Raw genomic sequence first — 19,220 nt, 5'->3', positions numbered from 1 at the left:
TTTATAAAGATTGAGGGCAAACCAACTAAAGAACAATGTCACAACAGTAAAACTTTGCCCTGATGTCTGACTGAAAATGAAATACATTTTAATAAATTGAAATGTAAAGAATTTGGCATTTATTTTGCTACATTTTATTTTATTTATTTTTTAAATTTCACCTTTATTTAACCAGGTAGGCTAGTTGAGAACAAGTTCTCATTTGCAACTGCGACCTGGCCAAGATAAAGCATAGCAGTGTGAACAGACAACAACACAGAGTTACACATGGAGTAAACAAGTCAATAACATAGTAGGAAAAGAAAAAAAAGAGAATCTATATACAATGTGTGCAAAAGGCATGAGGAGGTAGGCAATAAATAGGCCATAGGAGCGAATAATTACAATTTAGCAGATTAACACTGGGGTGATAAATCATCAGATGATCATGTGCAAGTAGAGATACTGGTGTGCAAAAGAGCAGAAAAGTAAATAAATAAAAACAGTATGGGGATGAGGTAGGTAAATTGGGTGGGCTATATACCGATGGACTATGTACAGCTGCAGCGATCGGTTAGCTGCTCAGATAGCAGATGTTTAAAGTTGTTGAGGGAGATAAAAGTCTCCAACTTCAGAGATTTTTGCAATTCGTTCCAGTCGTAGGCAGCAGAGAACTGGAAGGAAAGGCGGCCAAATGAGGTTTTGGCTTTAGGGATGATCAGTGAGATACACCTGCTGGAGCGCGTGCTACGGGTGGGTGTTGCCATCGTGACCAGTGAACTGAGATAAGGCGGCGCTTTACCTAGCATAGCCTTGTAGATGACCTGGAGCCAGTGGGTCTGACGACGAACATGTAGCGAGGGCCAGCCGACTAGAGCATACAGGTCGCAGTGGTGGGTGGTATAAGGTGCTTTAGTAACAAAACAGATGGCACTGTGATAGACTGCATCCAGTTTGCTGAGTAGAGTATTGGAAGCTATTTTGTAGATGACATCGCCGAAGTCGAGGATCGGTAGGATAGTCAGTTTTACTAGGGTAAGTTTGGCGGCGTGAGTGAAGGAGGCTTTGTTGCGAAATAGAAAGCCGACTCTAGATTTGATTTTGGATTGGAGATGTTTGATATGAGTCTGGAAGGAGAGTTTGCAGTCTAGCCAGACACCTAGGTACTTATAGATGTCCACATATTCTAGGTCGGAACCATCCAGGGTGGTGATGCTAGTCTGGCGTGCGGGTGCAGGCAGCGACCGGTTGAAAAGCATGCTTTGGTTTTACTAGCGTTTAAGAGCAGTTGGAGGCCACGGAAGGAGTGTTGTATGGCATTGAAGCTCGTTTGGAGGTTAGATAGCACAGTGTCCAAGGAAGGGCCAGAAGTATACAGAATGGTGTCGTCTGCGTAGAGGTGGATCAGGGAATCGCCCGCAGCAAGAGCAACATCATTGATATATACAGAGAAAAGAGTCGGCCCGAGAATTGAACCCTGTGGTACCCCCATAGAGACTGCCAGAGGACCGGACAACATGCCCTCCGATTTGACACACTGAACTCTGTCTGCGAAGTAGTTGGTGAACCAGGCAAGTCAGTCATTAGAAAAACCGAGGCTACTGAGTCTGCCGATAAGAATATGGTGATTGACAGAGTCGAAAGCCTTGGCCAGGTCGATGAAGACGGCTGCACAGTACTGTCTTTTATCGATGGCGGTTATGATATCGTTTAGTACCTTGAGCGTGGCTGAGGTGCACCCGTGACCGGCTCGGAAACCGGATTGCACAGCGGAGAAGGTACGGTGGGATTCGAGATGGTCAGTGATCTGTTTGTTGACTTGGCTTTCGAAGACCTTAGATAGGCAGGGCAGGATGGATATAGGTCTGTAACAGTTTGGGTCCAGGGTGTCTCCCCCTTTTAGAGGGGGATGACCGCGGCAGCTTTCCAATCCTTGGGGATCTCAGATGATACGAAGGAGAGGTTGAACAGGCTGGTAATAGGGGGTGCGACAATGGCGGCGGACAGTTTCAGAAATAGAGGGTCCAGATTGTCAAGCCCAGCTGATTTGTATGGGTCCAGGTTTTGCAGCTCTTTCAGAACATCTACTATCTGGATTTGGGTAAAGGAGAAGCTGGGGAGGCTTGGGCGAGTAGCAGCGCGGGGGGGGGGGTGGCGGAGCTGTTGGCCAAGGTTGGAGTAGCCAGGGGGAAGGCATGGCCAGCCGTTGAGAAATGCTTGTTGAAGTCTTCGATTATCACGGATTTATCGGTGGTGACCGTGTTACCTAGCCTCAGTGCAGTGGGCAGGACAACCATTCACAATTCACCTTTCACACTTCCAATTCAAAAGTTTCAACAAAATAAACTAGCCAGTGTAGTTCAAATTATACTTTAATTATACTTTATACTTGAATAATAATCAAGTTATACAGTATTAGAACAATTAGTAGGCCTAACTTCTGTAATATCTAGCAGCAGGACATTATATACGCTACATAGTCATTGTCCAGAAAACACAATTCTGGCCTATACCTCCACAATAGGTGTACGAAATATGGTAGTATCTCCACTTCATAAAAAAAAAAAAAATCATTCACAATGACTACACCTATGCGTTCTTCTCAGGTCTACACAAGTACATGGAGGATAGGTGTTGTTTCTGGCGAGGGGCAGTGTATCACCTACTATGTACAGTAACTGTCATTTTTGGTCATAAGCTGTATCCCGTTTGATTTGACGGATTCTAGTAATACTTCTGTATTGGTAGCAGTGGCAAGCTTACATTAAAGTCACAGCACTTTTGGTGGATTGATCTCAACACAGGAGGTTGGTGGCACCTTCATTTTGGAGGACGGGCTCGTGGTAATGGCTGGAGTGGAATAGTATCAAATACATCAAACAGACAGTTTCCATGTGTTTAATGCCATTCCATGCGCTCCATTCCAGCCATTATGAGCAGTCCTCCCCTTAGCAGCCTCCACTGGATCTCAATTGGTAAATTTGTTCCGATTAATCTGTTTTGTGTTGTTGTGGCCTTGAACAGAGTGAATCATAATTCCATTCCAACATTGCGCATATACACAGAAATTTCACACTCAATCAAATTATCTAGCCATAGGAGTAAAGTGGCGCTCTACCACAGCAGCTCACCACATTGGTCTGACCATATCTATAATATTATAGCAACTATTGTTTTATTATTTGTGTATTTGAGGCATTCTACTGCCCTGTTGGAGCGAGTAACATAAGCATTTCACTGCACCTGCTATAACACTTGCAAATCTGTGTATGCAACCAATAAACTTTGATTTGAATACACATCAGAGACACACTTTACTGATGAATGACACCTGTTGATAGTGTTGACTCCCTCATTTGGATGGGAACAGTTGGCACTCCTTCTCAAAGTCGCAGCCCTGGAGCAGTTCCCCGTAGTGGTCTCTGACATCCTGGTAGAGCGGGGCTTCCTCCTCTCCCTGGTTGGTAGCCAGGCCTGGGAAGGCCAGGGGCCTCTCGTTGAGCAGTGCCTGCAGACGGAGGTTCCCACTGCAGTCATACAGCACAAGGACCAGGTTGGCAGCGTAGGGCATCATGCGGCTGGTGCGGAAGGCACGCTGGCCCTGGGTGACATAGTTGTTGGAGGTCAGGGGCACGCTGTCCTTGAAGAAGCCAAGCAGGGTCAGCAGAGGCAGGAGAGTGTCAGCGTGGCCCACTTGGATGGTCGCTGCTTCTGTGACATTACTGCCACATCTGAGGGACAGAATGGGACATGTATACTTCAGGAGGGTAATTATTTATTTGCGTCAGAAGAATGTGGTATGTAAGTGAACAAGAACTTGCTTGACCAGAGGCAGTGAATTGCAAAACACTAGTTGTCATACACTAGTCTACATATACTCAAGGGGGTGTCAGTTGAGAACAGTTTTGAACGATTTGTATTTATGTATGGAATGCAGGAGTGGACCGCATGGTTTTAGAAAACATGTTGACCCTGCATGTTGCCCTGTACTAAATGCAAGCTTTTCCCTTTGCCGATGTGGTCATCATTTCATGGAGTCTGAAGGAAGAAACCACATGGAAAAAGTGGTGAGCAAGTTAGGTCCAAAAAACTGATTTTCATTAAGTCAAATGAATTTATTAAACCTAACATGAAAGTGCATCCTTGTAGCTGTGTGGGCTAATATAGTCCAAATGTTTGCCTTGGAGTAAGTTGAGCCAATGTCTAGGGTAAGTTGAGCCAATGGCCACCATACCCTATTCAAATGATGATTGCATTCTCAGTTTTATGCATTCAAACATTAGTATGCATTAGTATTTTTACAATGTGTCATGCATATGAACAAAATCTGTATGGTTACAGAGCAGACATTGTGCCCCGTGTATACAAACGTAAAACAAGCAGGGGTCTAACGCCCCTTGAGGTTCTTGAGAGAGCAGCCAAGGAAGTGAGAGAAGGGAAGAAGTCCATTCGAGCAGCAGCAATGGATGATTTTTTTATTTAGTGACACTGAAGAGTTAATAAAAAAAGAAACAAACAGACATGTACCTGTACGACAGGCTATGATAGATTAGCAGAGACACACAAGGTTTTATCTGATGATGGAGTCTGAGCTTGCTAAAAATTTCAAGAATTTCACGGACCAGTTTCATGGGCTTAGTAACCTCAAATGCAGAGATCTTGCCTACGAATTGGCATATCGAAACAAAATCCCTGTCCCAGACAACTGGTATGGAAATGGAAGGGTAAGCGATATTGAACAGCGATCTACATCGAAATGTAGACATACATTTAAGATATACAATATACCACAGCCCCATTCTATGACCTACTACCACCATCGCCCACTGTCACAGGATACACGCACCCACTTACCCCAAGGCGGCTCAATCTACCCTGGCCTATGCTCAATGTACCCCATACCCGGGGTAAGTTGTTCCAAGAGAACACTTTTTTTTGGACAAACTATGTTTTACAAACTGTTATGTTTATAATCATTTTTTATTATTTCCAAGGATACACAACATCCTGAAATATGTGTAGATATCGGTTAGAAAGAGTACTATATTTCCCTTCACATAGTAAGGCGGAATGTAAAAAAGGGCTCCATTTACCCCACTCTACCCTACAGTGTTCCACTGACTGACAAGAAACCTTGAGATTATGTGGCAGGTACATAAATTCACTTTATTTGAAAAATCAAATCAAATCAATTCTCCTCTTACCTTTACAACAGAGGAGTACCACAACTCACAGATTCATATTCTTATGAGTTCTATGATCAGATGTGCTGCTACATGCTGTAACATTCTGTAACAGAAACATGTCACCACACCCACACGTGTGGGTGTGGTGCGTGAACCACAAAATACAATTTCGTCACAGTCCAAGGAAAAGGCACACACACACACCCACACAACAGGATCCTGACCAGACAAAAAGGTCTGCAAACTTCTATGATGAGCTGCTATGGATGGGTAATTGTATTACTCATTTTAACCCTATAATGAGTATTGAATAATGTGGGATGTGGATTGCCCATAATCGTACCCATATGTATGCGCTTTGGTTAAACTTCTCTCAGTATCATGTATACATCACTGACAGTTTGAGGACTTGGCTAAACTAGGATGTATAACAGGACACAGGGTGCAAACGAGAAGGGTCATGTGTCATATTCTATTGACACGTTTACAGGTTATTTTCTAACAGTATTTCTAACAGTTGCAATAGATACTGTACCGGGCCGTTGTTTGTATAATATTACAGTTTAGTCCTAATCGGTTTTGGAAGTATCCCTTAAAAACGACAGTTCACTCCAAAATCAAAGTTTGTCAGATCTTTCAGACCTCAAGTACCATACCACTTGAATTTTTGGTCCATTGCGAAACATACATTTGTCTTTTCGCGGTCTTGTTTTTCCCCAACAACCCAGACATAACCCAGACACAACCCAGACACTCACACGAGGCTGGAAGCAGCACAGGGTCAGCCACAGAGCAGCATCCTTGAGCAGGTTAGGGGATAAGTGCTTTGCTCAAGGGTACAACAACACAAAGGCAACCTCAAGGCTTCCGCAGCCCCAGGCAAAGTGGTCTTGCATTGAGATACGTCCACTTCCCAGACATCTGTTGAGTAGAATGGAATCAATGGAAACGATAAGCACTATAATTTCCAGATTTTATTCTGTGCTTATTTGTTTCCATTCATGTGGGATATAAATACACAGACCAACACAACCAATGGCGTGGGACAACAATTCATGTTTACATTACACAACATTTCGGGTTTGTAAACGTCTGACAAACTTTGATTTTGGAGTGTCCTGTCCTTTTAAACACATATAGCCTAACATTCTTTTTTAACGTTAGTTACATTTTTACCCAAAGGCCATCCACTTTTAATCCCTTTGCTATACTGGTGAATGACATGAAGCCTGACACGTGAGGCTAACCAGTCCCTCACCTGATCTCATTGGCCGCTCTATCCAGACGGCTGAATACATCATGAAAGAGGATGCAGCTCGACTTGCTGTTGATGTCATGACCATAACTCCTTTTCCAGAACTGCTTCAGGTCATTTGCATATTCCAAAACCTGTTTGTGAGGGAAATGCTGTGTAAGTATACCATGGGATTAGATGGTGTAGGCTTTGTGTGGATACCACGTTAGATAGTTTCCATATACATTAACCTGTTAGTGGGGTAATTGCTGTATAAGTACAGTGCATTCGGAAAGACCTGGACTTTTCCCACATTTTGTTACGTTACAGCCTTATTCTAAAATGGATTCAATTGTTTTTTTCATCAATCTAAACACAATACCCCATAATGACAAAACAAAAAAGGGTTTTTAGAAATGTTTGCAAATTTATTACAAAAAAGAAACTGAAATATCACATTTACAAAAGCATTCAGATCCTTTACTCAGTACTTTGTTGAAGCACCTTTGGCAGCGATTAAAGCCTGGAGTCTTCTTGGGTATAACACTACAAGCTTGGCAGACCTGTTTTTGGGGAGTTTCTCCCATTCTTCTCTGCAGATCCTCTCAAGCTCTGTCAGGTTGGATGGGGAGCATCGCTGCACAGCTATTTTTAGGTTTCTTTTTTATTGAACTAGGCAAGTCAGTTAAGAACAAATTCTTATTTACAATGACGACCTACCCCGGCCAAACCCTATCCCAGACAACGCTGGGCCAATTGTGTGCCTCCCTATGCGACTCCCAATCACGTCCGGTTGTGATACAGCCTGGAATCGAACCAGGGTCTGTAGTGATGCCTCTAGCACTGAGATGCAGTGCCTTAGAACGCTGCGCCACTCGCAAGATGTTCGATAGGGTTCAAGCCCGGACTCTGGCTGGGCAACTCAAGGACATTTAGAGACTTGTCCCGAAGCAACTCCTGCGTTGTCTTGGCTGTGTCCTTAGGGTCGTTGTCCTGTTGGAAGGTGAATCTTCGCTCAGTCTGAGGTCCTGAGCGCTCTGCAGCAGGTTTTCATCAAGGATCTCTCTGTACTTTGCTCCGTTCATCTTTCCCTTGATCCAGACTAGTCTCCCAGTTCCTGCCGCTGAAAAACATCCCCACAGCATGGTGCTGCTACCGCCATGCTTCACCGTAGGGATGGTACCAGGTTTCCTCCAGATGTGACACTTGGCATTCAGGCCAAATAGTTCATTCTTGGTTTCATCAGACCAGAGAATCTTGTTTCTCATGGTCTGAGAGTCTTTAGGTGCCTTTTGGAAAACTCCACACAGGCTGTCATGTGCCTTTTACTGAGGAGTGGCTTCTGTCTGGCCACTCTACTATAAAGGCCTGATTGGTGGAGTGCTGCAGACATGGTTGTCCTTCTGGAAGGTTCTTCCATCTCCAAAGAGGAACTCTGGAGCTCTGTCAGAGTGACCATCGGGTTCTTGGTGACCTCCCTGACCAAGGCGCATCTCCCCCGATTGCTCAGTTTGGCCGGGCGGCAAGCTCTAGGAAGAGTCTTGATGGTTCCAAACTTCTTCCATTTAAGAATGATGGAGGCCACAGTGTTCTTGGGGACCTTCAATGCTGTAGAAATCTTTTGGTACCCTTCCCCAGATCTGTGCCACGACGCAATCCTGTCTCGGAGCTCTACGGACAATTCCTTTAACCTCATCGCTTTGACATGCACTGTCAACTGTGGGACCTTATATAGACAGGTGTGTGCCTTTCCAAATAATGTTCAATCAATTGAATTTACTACAGGTAAATCAAGTTGTAGAAACATCTCAAGGATGATAAATGGAAACAGGATGCACCTGAGCTCAATTTCGAGTCTCATAGCAAAGGGTCTGAATGCTAACGTAAATGTGATATTTCATTAAAAAAAATATATATATAAATTTGCAAATGTCTGAAAAACCTTTTTTGCTTTGTCATTATAGGGTATTGTGTTTTGATTGATGAGAGGAAAAAAACATATTTTAGAATAAGGCTGTAACGTAACAAAATGTGGAAAAAGTCAAGGGGTCTGAATACTTTCCGAATGCACTGTATACCATGGTATGTAGGGTAGGCTTTGTATGAATACTTCGGTGAGTGATGCCCTCAGACAATCTCTCATTGTGTAGAGTCGTGGTAGGATTTCCCCTAGGCCACCTGAGAGCTGGGCCAACTTACCTTATAACACAGGATACACCCACATAGCCCAGCTTCTTATTGACTGAATGTAAGACATCTATTCATACTGTAGATTAGGTGAGGATATTGTAAATAATACATTAATCATGTTTTAGATTAATGTCCTATCAGCAAAAACACTTCACATAAAAAGGTCAATGGATTACTAGTTAGGCTAGATGCATCTAATTCATCTCTCCAATATTGATGAACTTCAATGTTTTTGATCACTGCTTAAAAAAATAGAGTTCCCCATAAATAATAAATGGCTCCATTTTCACTTGAACTGGTCAATACTCTGCAATGACGTAAAATGATTACTACTGCAGGGAATACAGTTGACGTACCAGTGCATCTGCCTCATCAAAGAGTTGACACCAGGGGGAGTTGATGGTTTTGATGGCCAACTCGTAAGCACACAGGTAAAATGCAGCCTCAGCCATGTCTACAGGGGAAAAGTAATGGCAAAGTGATCACAGGAGCCATTACATTTTAGTCATTTAGCAGACACTTATCCAGATCGACTTATTGCACAATTAGGGTTAAAGGCCCAGTGCAGTCAAAAATGGGATTTTACTTGTGTTATATATACAAAAGTATGTGGACACCCCATTCAAATTAGTGGATTTGGCTATTTCAGCCACACCCGTTGGCCACACAAGCTCACAGAATGTGAATCGCCCAACATCAGACCGATGTGACCGACCTCACTAATACTCATGGCTGAATGAAAGCAAGTCCCCATAGCAATGTTCCAACTTTAGTGGAAAGCCTTCCCAGAAGAGTGGAGGCTGTTATAGCAGCAAAGGGGGACCAACTCCATATTAATGCCCATAATTATGGAATGAGATGTTCGACGAGCAGGTGTCCACATACCTTTGTGAAAATGAAAATGATTGACACCAACCATACCGATCACATATCGCAGGCATTTTGCTGATATTGTTCATAACGATAATGTGAAGTATGAAACAAAATAAGTTTGCTAATATGGGTGATTGTTAATGACACAAATGATGGCTACAACCATCAAACTAGTAGTAGTAGTTTAAAGGATATATATATATTTTTTTTTAAACTGTGGTTCACATTAATGTTATAAACTTAGCGTTCTATTTATCGTTATCGGATCAATTCAGGCAATTTATCGCAATGTGTATTTTTGTCCATATCGCCCAGCTCTAATATATTTCCACACCATGAGGTTGGAATAATAAATGTGAAAATTATGATAATGCCCTTTCAGTGTAAGAGCTGCTTGAAAAGACCGCCAGAAATTTCAGCCTGTGAGTTTTGACCTGCCTGGTGACATCACCTGGCAGTAAATTAGTTAACAGACCAATAAGAAAGAGAGATCCAAACATCTCTGGCAATAATAGCTAGTTTTCCCCTCCCAACTCCGACCACTCCCTGACAGTCCTAGCTAAATTCTTGCTTGAGAAATTGTTCTTTGCTAAGAAGCATTTTCCCCCCTTTTTGACTATTTTAACTGAAAACAATTAGAGCCCGACCGATATATAGGTTCACCGATATTATCGGATAATATTGGCCTTTAATAATACCAACCTAATTGACAGAGTGAAAAGAAGGAACCCTCTATAGAATACAAATATCCTGTTTGCAACATGGCACTAAAGTAATACTGCTACAAATGTGGGAAAAAAACATTTCACTTTTTGTCCTGAGTACAATGTGTTATGTTTGGGGCAAATACAATAAAACACATTACGGAGTACCACTCTCTATATTTTCAAACATAGTGATGGCTGCATCATGTGTATGCTTGTAATCGTTAAGGACTGGGGAGTTGTCAGAATAAAAAAACAAAAAACAGAATGGAGCTATGCACAGGCAAAATCCTAGAGGAAATCCTGGTTCAGTCTGCTTTCCACAAGACACTGGGAGATGAATTCACCTTTCAGCAGGACAATAAGCTAAAACACAAGGACAAATCTACCCAGGAATTGCTTACCAAGAAGACAGTGAATGTTCCTGAGAGGCCGAGTTACAGTTTCGATTTAAATCTACGACAAGACCTGAAAATGGGTTTCTAACATTGATCAACAACCAATTTGACAGAGCTTGAAGAATTTAAAAAAGAATAATGTGCAAATATTGTACAATCCAGGTTTGCAAAACTCTTAAGACTTACCCAGAAAGACTGTAAGCTGTAATTGCTGCCAAAGGTGTGCCTACAAAGTATTGATTCAGGGGTGTGAATACTTATGTAAATTAGATATTTCTGTATTTAATTTTCAATAAATTAGCAAAAATGTCTAAAAACATGTTTTCGCTTTGTCATTGTGAAGTATAGTGTGTAGATAGGTGAGATTTTTTATTTTATTTAATCAATTTTGAATTCAGGCTGTAACACATCAAAATGTGGAATACGTCAAGGGGTATGAATACTTTCTGAGTGCACTAATCTGAAAACTTGCGGCCATTTTCATGATGTGCCATTATTGTCACAATGTATGGAATCAATATTTGAAGCAGTTATTGGACAATTGCTCTTTTGGATGGCAATGTATGAGAATTCAGTGTGGGAAAATGACACTAATTCCCCCACTGTAAAACAGTACATTGGCAGATATATCGGTATCGGTACGTTTTCCCCCCCAAAATACAGGAATCATATTGGACCCCAAAAAACATATACCTCGGTCTCTAAAAACAATCACAGTAAGGCACTTAATTGTTATCCAGAAATGATTTGATATTGAGATAAAAACGGCTCCTTTGGACCTTTAATTGCCTTGTCGACCTGGGGATTCGAACCAGCGACCTTTCGGTTACTTGCCCAACTTTCTTAACCGCTAGGCTACCTGCCGCCATTCCATGTAAAAATGTAAATAATTATTATAATTGATATAAAACAACATAAAAGTCCTGTATGGCTTAGCATTAACAACACATTTCCCACTTAGTTTTACTTTTCAAATAATAGAAACATACAGGTATTCTTATTTCAATGTCCTCACTTCTCAGATGCTCATTGATGACATTTTGACAAAACCATTCAGTTGAGGGAATTGTATATGGGAGTGCTTAACTGTTTTGTACTGTTAGTGAGAAAACAGCCCCATCTAGTGTCTAAATATCCTGTAAAATGTTTGCAATCAAGCAGATCTGAAGGAGATCCCTTCATTGTATAGAGAACATGAGCAACATCATGAGGATAGCCCTCTCAGTAATAATAGAATAGCTATAAAATATTTACTATCCACTGTAGAATAGACATTTTTGTTTCCCAACGTCCTGTGACAACTCACACACAAATGTATACATACACACACACACACACACACACACACACACACACACACACACACACACACACACACACACACACACACACACACACACACACACACACACACACACACACACACACACACACATAAATAGAGATAGAGACAGATAGGCTAGAGATGGAGACCTGATGTAATGTGGCTGTAGGGGACCAGGAGCCGGTCTGCTATCTTTTCCTGCACCCTCCTCATCTCTGCACTGGACGTGAACTTGTCCAGCTCAGCCATGGCTGACTGGTTTTTGTCGACAGTCTCCACAAACCTGGTGCAGTTGTCAAAGAACCTCATCAGTGCATCGTTCACCTCGTAGTCAATCTCTTCATCTTTGGAATCAAACATAGAAGGCACTGGTTATTCAAAGGGAGATCTTCAAAGTTTTGAAAATTCTAATAATATTAAGGTCAATGAAAGTGAATGAAAAGCACAAATGAAAAGCTAGTGACAAGTTCAGAACATTTTTTACAGCGTTATCGATAGTGTTATAACCTGCATGTTATGATACAGTAAGACATGTTGAATTGCTTATAATTTCACTTCCAAAAGACTGCAGGCCAATGCAATATCATGAAAAATGTACACTTATAACACAATATCATATCGGTATTACATTTACCTAGCGTGGGTGTTGTTTCTGCTCTCCTGCCAACTCATGCCAAACAATTTGGGGAATTGGGCTTCCATGGAACATGTTGTCCGAGGACGCAACAGTAACCAATGGGGTCGGAGCTTAGCGAAGGGTCAATTGTTTAGCTTGTCAATGACAAATAGTGTAAGCAAACACACAAACAGATCTGGGACCAGCCTAGCTGAGGAACGCTAAACTCTGTTCACTTATTCTAAGCGGTTGAGTATTGATAACTGGTCGCGTGATTTATCAGTCTACACTTGTAAAAATGTCAATTCTGAAAACGCTTACCTGTACCTACATTTGTCCTGTACAACTGTGGTCCTTCTGTGGGGTGCTGAAATTCATACTTTTAATAAAAACTTTTATCGAATACAACCACTGATTTTTCCCCCTAATTTGTGTTTCTCAACTGCAGGTGTAGCGGCCTTGAGGTACTACATACACTGAGATTAGCAGTGTACATTTTTTCCCCACAGTGTGCCATCACAGCAGCATGATTTGTGACCTGTTGCCACAAGAAAAGGTCAACCAGTGAAGAACAAACATCATTGTAAATACAACCCATATTTATACTTATTTATTTTCCCTTTGTATATCGTTACAACACTGTATATATACATAATATGACATTTGTAATGTCTTTATTCTTTTGGAACTTCTGTGAGTGTAATGTTTACTTTTCATTTTTATTGTTTATTTCACTTTTGTATATTATCTACTTCACTTGCTTTGGCAATGTTAACATATGTTTCCCATGCCAATAATGCCCATTGAATTTAATTGAATTATTTAGCGTGGATGCCACGTTCAAGACAACTGGGAACTCTGAGAAAACGTTTTGAACAGTCATCCAACTCGGAATTCCAAGTCGGAAAAGGGGGCATCTTTCTTAAATTCGGACATTCCGACCCTAAAATCAACTGACGTCATGATTTGACCTCGTTTTTCCCCCGTGTTCCCAGTTGTCTTGAAAGCACCATATGTATCGACTGCTGTTATTGATAGCAAAGATTATGGATATACTGACAAGATACCTCTCTCTACCCTAACAATGGGAGCCACAAAGCAACTCGGCGGGTTCTCTAGCTCCCGCCTGTCCCTTCTTTGGATTGGTGGATACTTCGCATTATTGTACTATTTAAAAAATATTCGATGAGGGTTGATTTCATACCATTAATATGCATAGCAATCTCGAGACAACTCCGAAATAAATTGTATAAAGTTGCCGGGATGTCACGTGTCCTTGTCAGTACACGCTTAACAACTTAAGCATTACGAAACTTTTATTCGATCATTCAAGCAAATAACCCATTCGATTTTTTGTTGACCAAATTCGACACACTGACCTCCATACAAAAACTCGCTTGGTGGGCGAAACGAAAAAAAACGCCACCTGCTGGAGGGAAACAGATATCCCGCCGACTTGGGCCACTCTCTTCCTCTCTGTTACTAGCAAATTGATCAGTTATCGATCCTCAACCCCGCCTCGATATAAGAACATAGTTGAGCTTTCCTCAAATACGACCAGGCTAACATTGACCTACTTAGTAGATATATGCCTTATGTCTTGCAAATAATAAATAAAGAGTTTTATGCAATATGCTTGCACTTTGACACGATGCTATCATACAGACATCGAGTAGGATTATATCTACCTTCTATGTCCCAGAGCTTTGCCAGTCCTCCCTGGAAAGAAAGGGTGCTGTTCACACACCTGTGCTTAGAACTGGTCATGAACTTGATGTGACCATCTTGTAGGTTCTCCTTAGATATCAATGATGGGAATAACTTGGACAACCTGACTGCCAAATGCCTGTGGTCGAGGACTCCCTTCTGAACGAGACGGCCATCCATCTCATCAGTGTACCACATCTTCCACTGCGTAATTTCACGCAACCAGCGCTCCTCTCCAGAGGCCTTCTGTACAACAAGATTGTGAAGTTCTCGCATCTTCTTGACGTTTTTCGTCGTCGGGTACCTTGAACCGTGCCGTATGATAGCGGTCAGATGAATTTCGCGACATTCTGCAGATGGAGGCTTTACAAGAGATTTGTTTACAGCGAGTATGTCATCAATGAGGTAAGGGTTCACTTCCTCATATCTTCCTTTTGTGGTGAAATATTTAGCAATCGCTGGAATATCTGGAGTGTTCAGGACATTTCCCCATAATGAACAACACGAGATGTAACTAAAGAAGAAATGCGCACTAATAACTTTCAACGGAATGGTAAGCAGCATAGTTACTTTATTTCGCCAAAAACGTATCAGACAATTCCTGCCCTCAACTCCAGGCGTGCATTACCATTCCAGTTGTGTTAAATATTAATCAGCAGGCCTATTGGTATCTTTCCCGGAGTTTTCAGGTCCATGGCCTACTATACAGAACATTTTAGGATTTCAGTCATTCAAACTATGGATGGATAATTTGGTTCTGATACATTAAAATACTTGTATGTCCAACTGGATTGTCAGAGCTCTGTCATACCCCTGGAGCTAGACCTAGGGGAAATCTATTAAAACATGTAGTTAGCAATTAAAGACATACTCCTGTACTTTGGCGACTAAGAACGTATTTTTTAAACCCCACGCTTTGGGCTGGTTGTGTAAGTAAATGTGTAGTTCATACTCGCATAATCTTTGAGCAGAATTACTGTTTTACCTCAATTAACCACGAAATCTCTAGTTTCAAGGCTACAGTTTTCTTGATTCTGTTCCGCCGGCATTTACTCTACATTTAGCCCCACATGGGCCAGCTCCCTAGTAGTTAGAGTTCTAGCCTATGAGCTTCAGCCCCTCTCAGTTTAGTGAAGGCTTGCAAGAGGCCAGTCCAGCGCTATCCAATGAGGTTGCAGGGCGGCCCCAAAGGCTCATTGGAGGGTACTATGGTGTTGAATGCTGAGCTGTAGTCAATGAACCACATTCTTACATGGGTATTCCTTTTGTCCAGATGGGATAGGGCAGTGTGATAGCGATTGCGTTGCCTGTGGAGCTGTTGGGGTGGTATGCAAACTGAAGTGGGTCTAGGGTGGCCGGTAAGGTGGAGGTGATATGATCCTTGACTAGTCTCTCAAAGCACTACATGATGACAGAAGTGAGTGCTACCAATCAATCATCTCACACAGCACCTTCCCGCTAACCATCCCCGTATGCACAAAACAAGCACAGAGCCACGCCTCATATGATTTGCAAAAATTAAATGATGACAAATACTTTACGCAATAGGTCACTGCCATAGAATTCTATGGTTACTCCCACTAAGGCCAACTTTGAGTGGTTACTGTCCCAGGCTCATATGTGCTGTTCTAACCTGCTATGTAAAGTCACTTCTGTCCGTAGCTGTATACGATCTAGGCCTTTTCTCAATTGGATTTGTTAAACTCCTGCATCCTCTCTTCTCCGTTCTCTGACGCTTCCTTTTGAAAAAGGTAAGGTAATCGAAGAGAGGGAAAATGTGCTCGTATGAAATGAGACTCCTCCAATCGCGCCTCATCAGGCAAATTACGTTTACAGGGTGGAATTCCAAAATACATTTATAAAGTCATAAAAACAAATGTAGCAAGTTGTGCTAGACATTTTCCAGATGAAAGTAGCATATCGTTTTAAATGTTCGCATGCTTTTCTCCTTTGAGAAAACAATTGCTTATACAAACAGATTTCAAAACACTTCCGCGAAAGACTCAGGTAGGATACACTTGTGCTTCCTTGCCAAAAGGAGGCTATCGACCACTTGACCACTTATCGATGAGAGGATAGAGGAGAGAGGGTGGAAGACGGACTTGCCCAAATGAGAAAAGGCCCCAGTGACAACCGAAGGAGACTTCCATAGAGTGGCGAGGGGATCAATAAACCTATCAACTTCAGCACACACTGGTGACTTTAATGATGCAATTCATGTTCACATTTAAATAATAAAACATGAAATTAAATTAAACAAATCCCCCAGTTGTTTTACAAGATGTTACAGTAAAACATTTTAATTTGGGAGGTATTTAATTTGTCAAGTTTCGAAATCAGTCACAAACAAACACACACACGTCATATCATTAAGCACACCTCTCAATTAATTTGTATGAAATTGAGCAAATTCTAAACATATATTGCGGTGCGTGTTGGGATAGCACTTCGCTCTGGAGCCTGCAGCCTTGGTCAACGTGGCTATTGGAGGGTCTAATTAGCACCTAAACCCTCAATCATTTTCACTCCCTCAGCTTTGGGACACTTGTGCATATGATGGAGGCGCGCGTGAATGTGAAAATGGAGGGCCGGAGGGAATTGGGTGATTTGGGATTCAGCCATACAATATGTTGCAACACATGTACTGTAGTAGTAGCAGCACTTGGGAGACTTTGGAGCCAAACACGCATAGCACATGCCCCTTAGATGACCCAGCTAATGGTCTGACACCAATCTCACAGGCACACAGTTGGGTATGGAGTGTTGACAGTTTTAAGAGTACAACACACTTTATTCCAATCAAGTAACAGAAAACAGCCCATTCCAGTGCATTTTGGGTATCATATTGTTAGTCTAACCATGGTTGTTAGATATCAGAGCCAACTAATTTTGGCATTAATGTTGATAAGTGGCCTCTTAAATCATGCAGACGAGCTCCGGGCCTGTCTACCCGACTGGCGCTTCTCCCTCCCTGTACCTTCGTCACTCCCTCCGCTACTGCCTTTCTGAACTGCATCAACACGTGTGTTGTGTTCTACTGCTCAGATGTTGCATGCATCAACCAAAGGTTGCGTGCCATGTCATTGACTGTGCCGTCGGGAACCAGATTGCAATAACATTATGTGGTCAGCTGATATACGTAAAAAACCTATCCAGGCGTCTTGACATGACCATCGCCATGTCAAGACCTGCCACTGTCAGAACCCTACATTTATTTTTTGTTTTTTAAAGCATCTTTGAGATTGTCTTTAATGAAAAGCACTATATATAAAATATATAAAAACATATAAAATACATCTATTATTAATTGGCCATACTCATCTTTTCTTTTAAATAAATAGTACAAATGTAAACTATTGTGATAACAAAATGATTCAGGCTACATTTTAGTAATCAAAATTAACCCACATATCAATCTTGAGCAAAAAATGTAGGATCATTTTACATTTTATCATGACAGATAACCCAGTGTTCATTGCTGGTTGGACTTCCAAATGTGCACATATTTGCCTTTACCCAGGCAGGTTACAAAACCACACCTATGTGAAGCTAGCCACAATAGTGGAATTTGAGTCTCGCCTTCAAAATAAAAGTCCATCATTAGCTAGGTTTGCATTCAATTTGCGACAGGGTTTAATGCGAATATTCTATAATCTGCATAAAATCATGTGCATTTTCACACCAGAAATGTGTTTCCATCAAACTGACTTATTGAGGATAAAAGTATGTGCGTGATGACGTAGTGCACATAAAAACAACGTTTGTGGTTAAATTCCCATGTATTGAGTGAAAAATCCAAGTTAAATGGGTTTCCATCACATGTTCAACTCTACTGATGGTTTTGTCACGAACTGTTGCATTGTATATCAAATGTGCTCACTCTGGTCTTGGCATGTGTGTTCTAGCCAACAGCTCGCTGATACAGTGCGGGTAGGCTACATACATTATGAGATTATTATTATAAAAGCATCAATCATATCACCAGAATAAGACCCTCTATATTTATTGCAAAGGAGCATCCAGCTCACCACGTGCACTTTCGCCACCCTGTGAAGTTTTTCTATTTAATCTGTAGCCTAATAAACTGCATGGTTTGCCGAGTCATAGTGGGAGGCCCAGAAAACATATTATCACGTGACTCCAAGCTTACTTCGATATGATGGTTATTTCAGCAATAAGGCCAGAGAGGGTGTGGTATAGGGCTAATATACCACGGCTAACGGCTGGTCTTATGCACGACTCAAAGCGGAGTGCCTGGATACAGCCCTAAGCCGTGGTATATTGGCCATATATCACAAACCCCCGAGAAGCCTTATTGCTATTATAAACCGGTTACCAACGTAATTAGAGCAGTAAAAATACATATTTTGGTATATGGTCTGATAAATATAGCTTTCAGCCAATCAGCTTTCAGGACTCGAACCATCCACTTTATAATAGGCTTTATAAACTGGGTGGTTCGAGCCCTGAATGCTGATTGGCTGACAGCTGTGGTATATCAGATCGTATACCACGGGTATGACAAAACATTTATTTTTGCTGCTCTAATTACATTCGTAACCAGTTTATAATAGCAATAAGGCACCTCGGGGGTTTGTGATATATATGGCCAATAAATCACAGCTACGGGCTGTGTCCAGGCACTCCGCAATGCATCGTGCATAAGAACAGCCCATAGCCATGGTATATTGACCATATACCACATCTCCTCGGGCCTTATTGCTTAATTATACCATGGCATTGTTGAATACTTCTTTCTGAGTGGCTGTAAGGGTATTCTAGAGCGTGCATTATTTCCCTATGATGCACGGTATAGTTCATTTTTACATGTTTTGTATGAGCTGCTTTTGAAAGCAAAAGTCTCATTTGAAAACAGTATTGGTATTGTTGAATTCGATTTTCATAATAGCATGCTAGGACTGGTGGTCTGGTTAGCTAAACTAGCAAGTCTGTTTGGTTACCATGGCAACTACTGTAGCTATCTAGTAAACTTGCTAGCTAGTTCAGTG

General features: G+C 41.7%; 1 protein-coding gene across 1 annotated transcript; it reads right to left on the bottom strand.

Moving 5' to 3' along the window:
- Positions 1-2,333: 2,333 nt before the first annotated feature.
- Positions 2,334-15,279, bottom strand: LOC120017653 (multiple inositol polyphosphate phosphatase 1-like). Its single transcript, XM_038960564.1, has 5 exons — positions 14,193-15,279; positions 12,038-12,232; positions 8,946-9,043; positions 6,424-6,554; positions 2,334-3,710 (listed from the first exon to the last, which is right to left on the bottom strand). Exons 1-5 carry the CDS (start codon positions 14,773-14,775, stop codon positions 3,332-3,334), a joined length of 1,386 nt encoding a protein of 461 aa, XP_038816492.1. The 5' UTR covers positions 14,776-15,279; the 3' UTR covers positions 2,334-3,331.
- Between the last annotated feature and the right edge of the window lie 3,941 nt (positions 15,280-19,220).

This window comes from Salvelinus namaycush, chromosome 22 (assembly GCF_016432855.1).
Source record: "Salvelinus namaycush isolate Seneca chromosome 22, SaNama_1.0, whole genome shotgun sequence".
In the NCBI taxonomy this organism is placed as follows: domain Eukaryota; kingdom Metazoa; phylum Chordata; class Actinopteri; order Salmoniformes; family Salmonidae; genus Salvelinus; species Salvelinus namaycush.
This window is presented reverse-complemented; position numbering and strand designations above follow the sequence as displayed.

Bases quoted from the DNA above. Each gene is read 5' to 3' on its own strand.
- LOC120017653 (XM_038960564.1), bottom strand. From the start codon at position 14,775: ATGCTGCTTACCATTCCGTTGAAAGTTATTAGTGCGCATTTCTTCTTT. The intron at 9,044-12,037 runs GTCTCCATCTCT...TTTCCCCTGTAG, and splicing joins CTACAGCCACATTACATCAG to ACATGGCTGAGGCTGCATTT. The intron at 3,711-6,423 runs GTGAGGGACTGG...TCTGTCCCTCAG, and splicing joins AGAGCGGCCAATGAGATCAG to ATGTGGCAGTAATGTCACAG.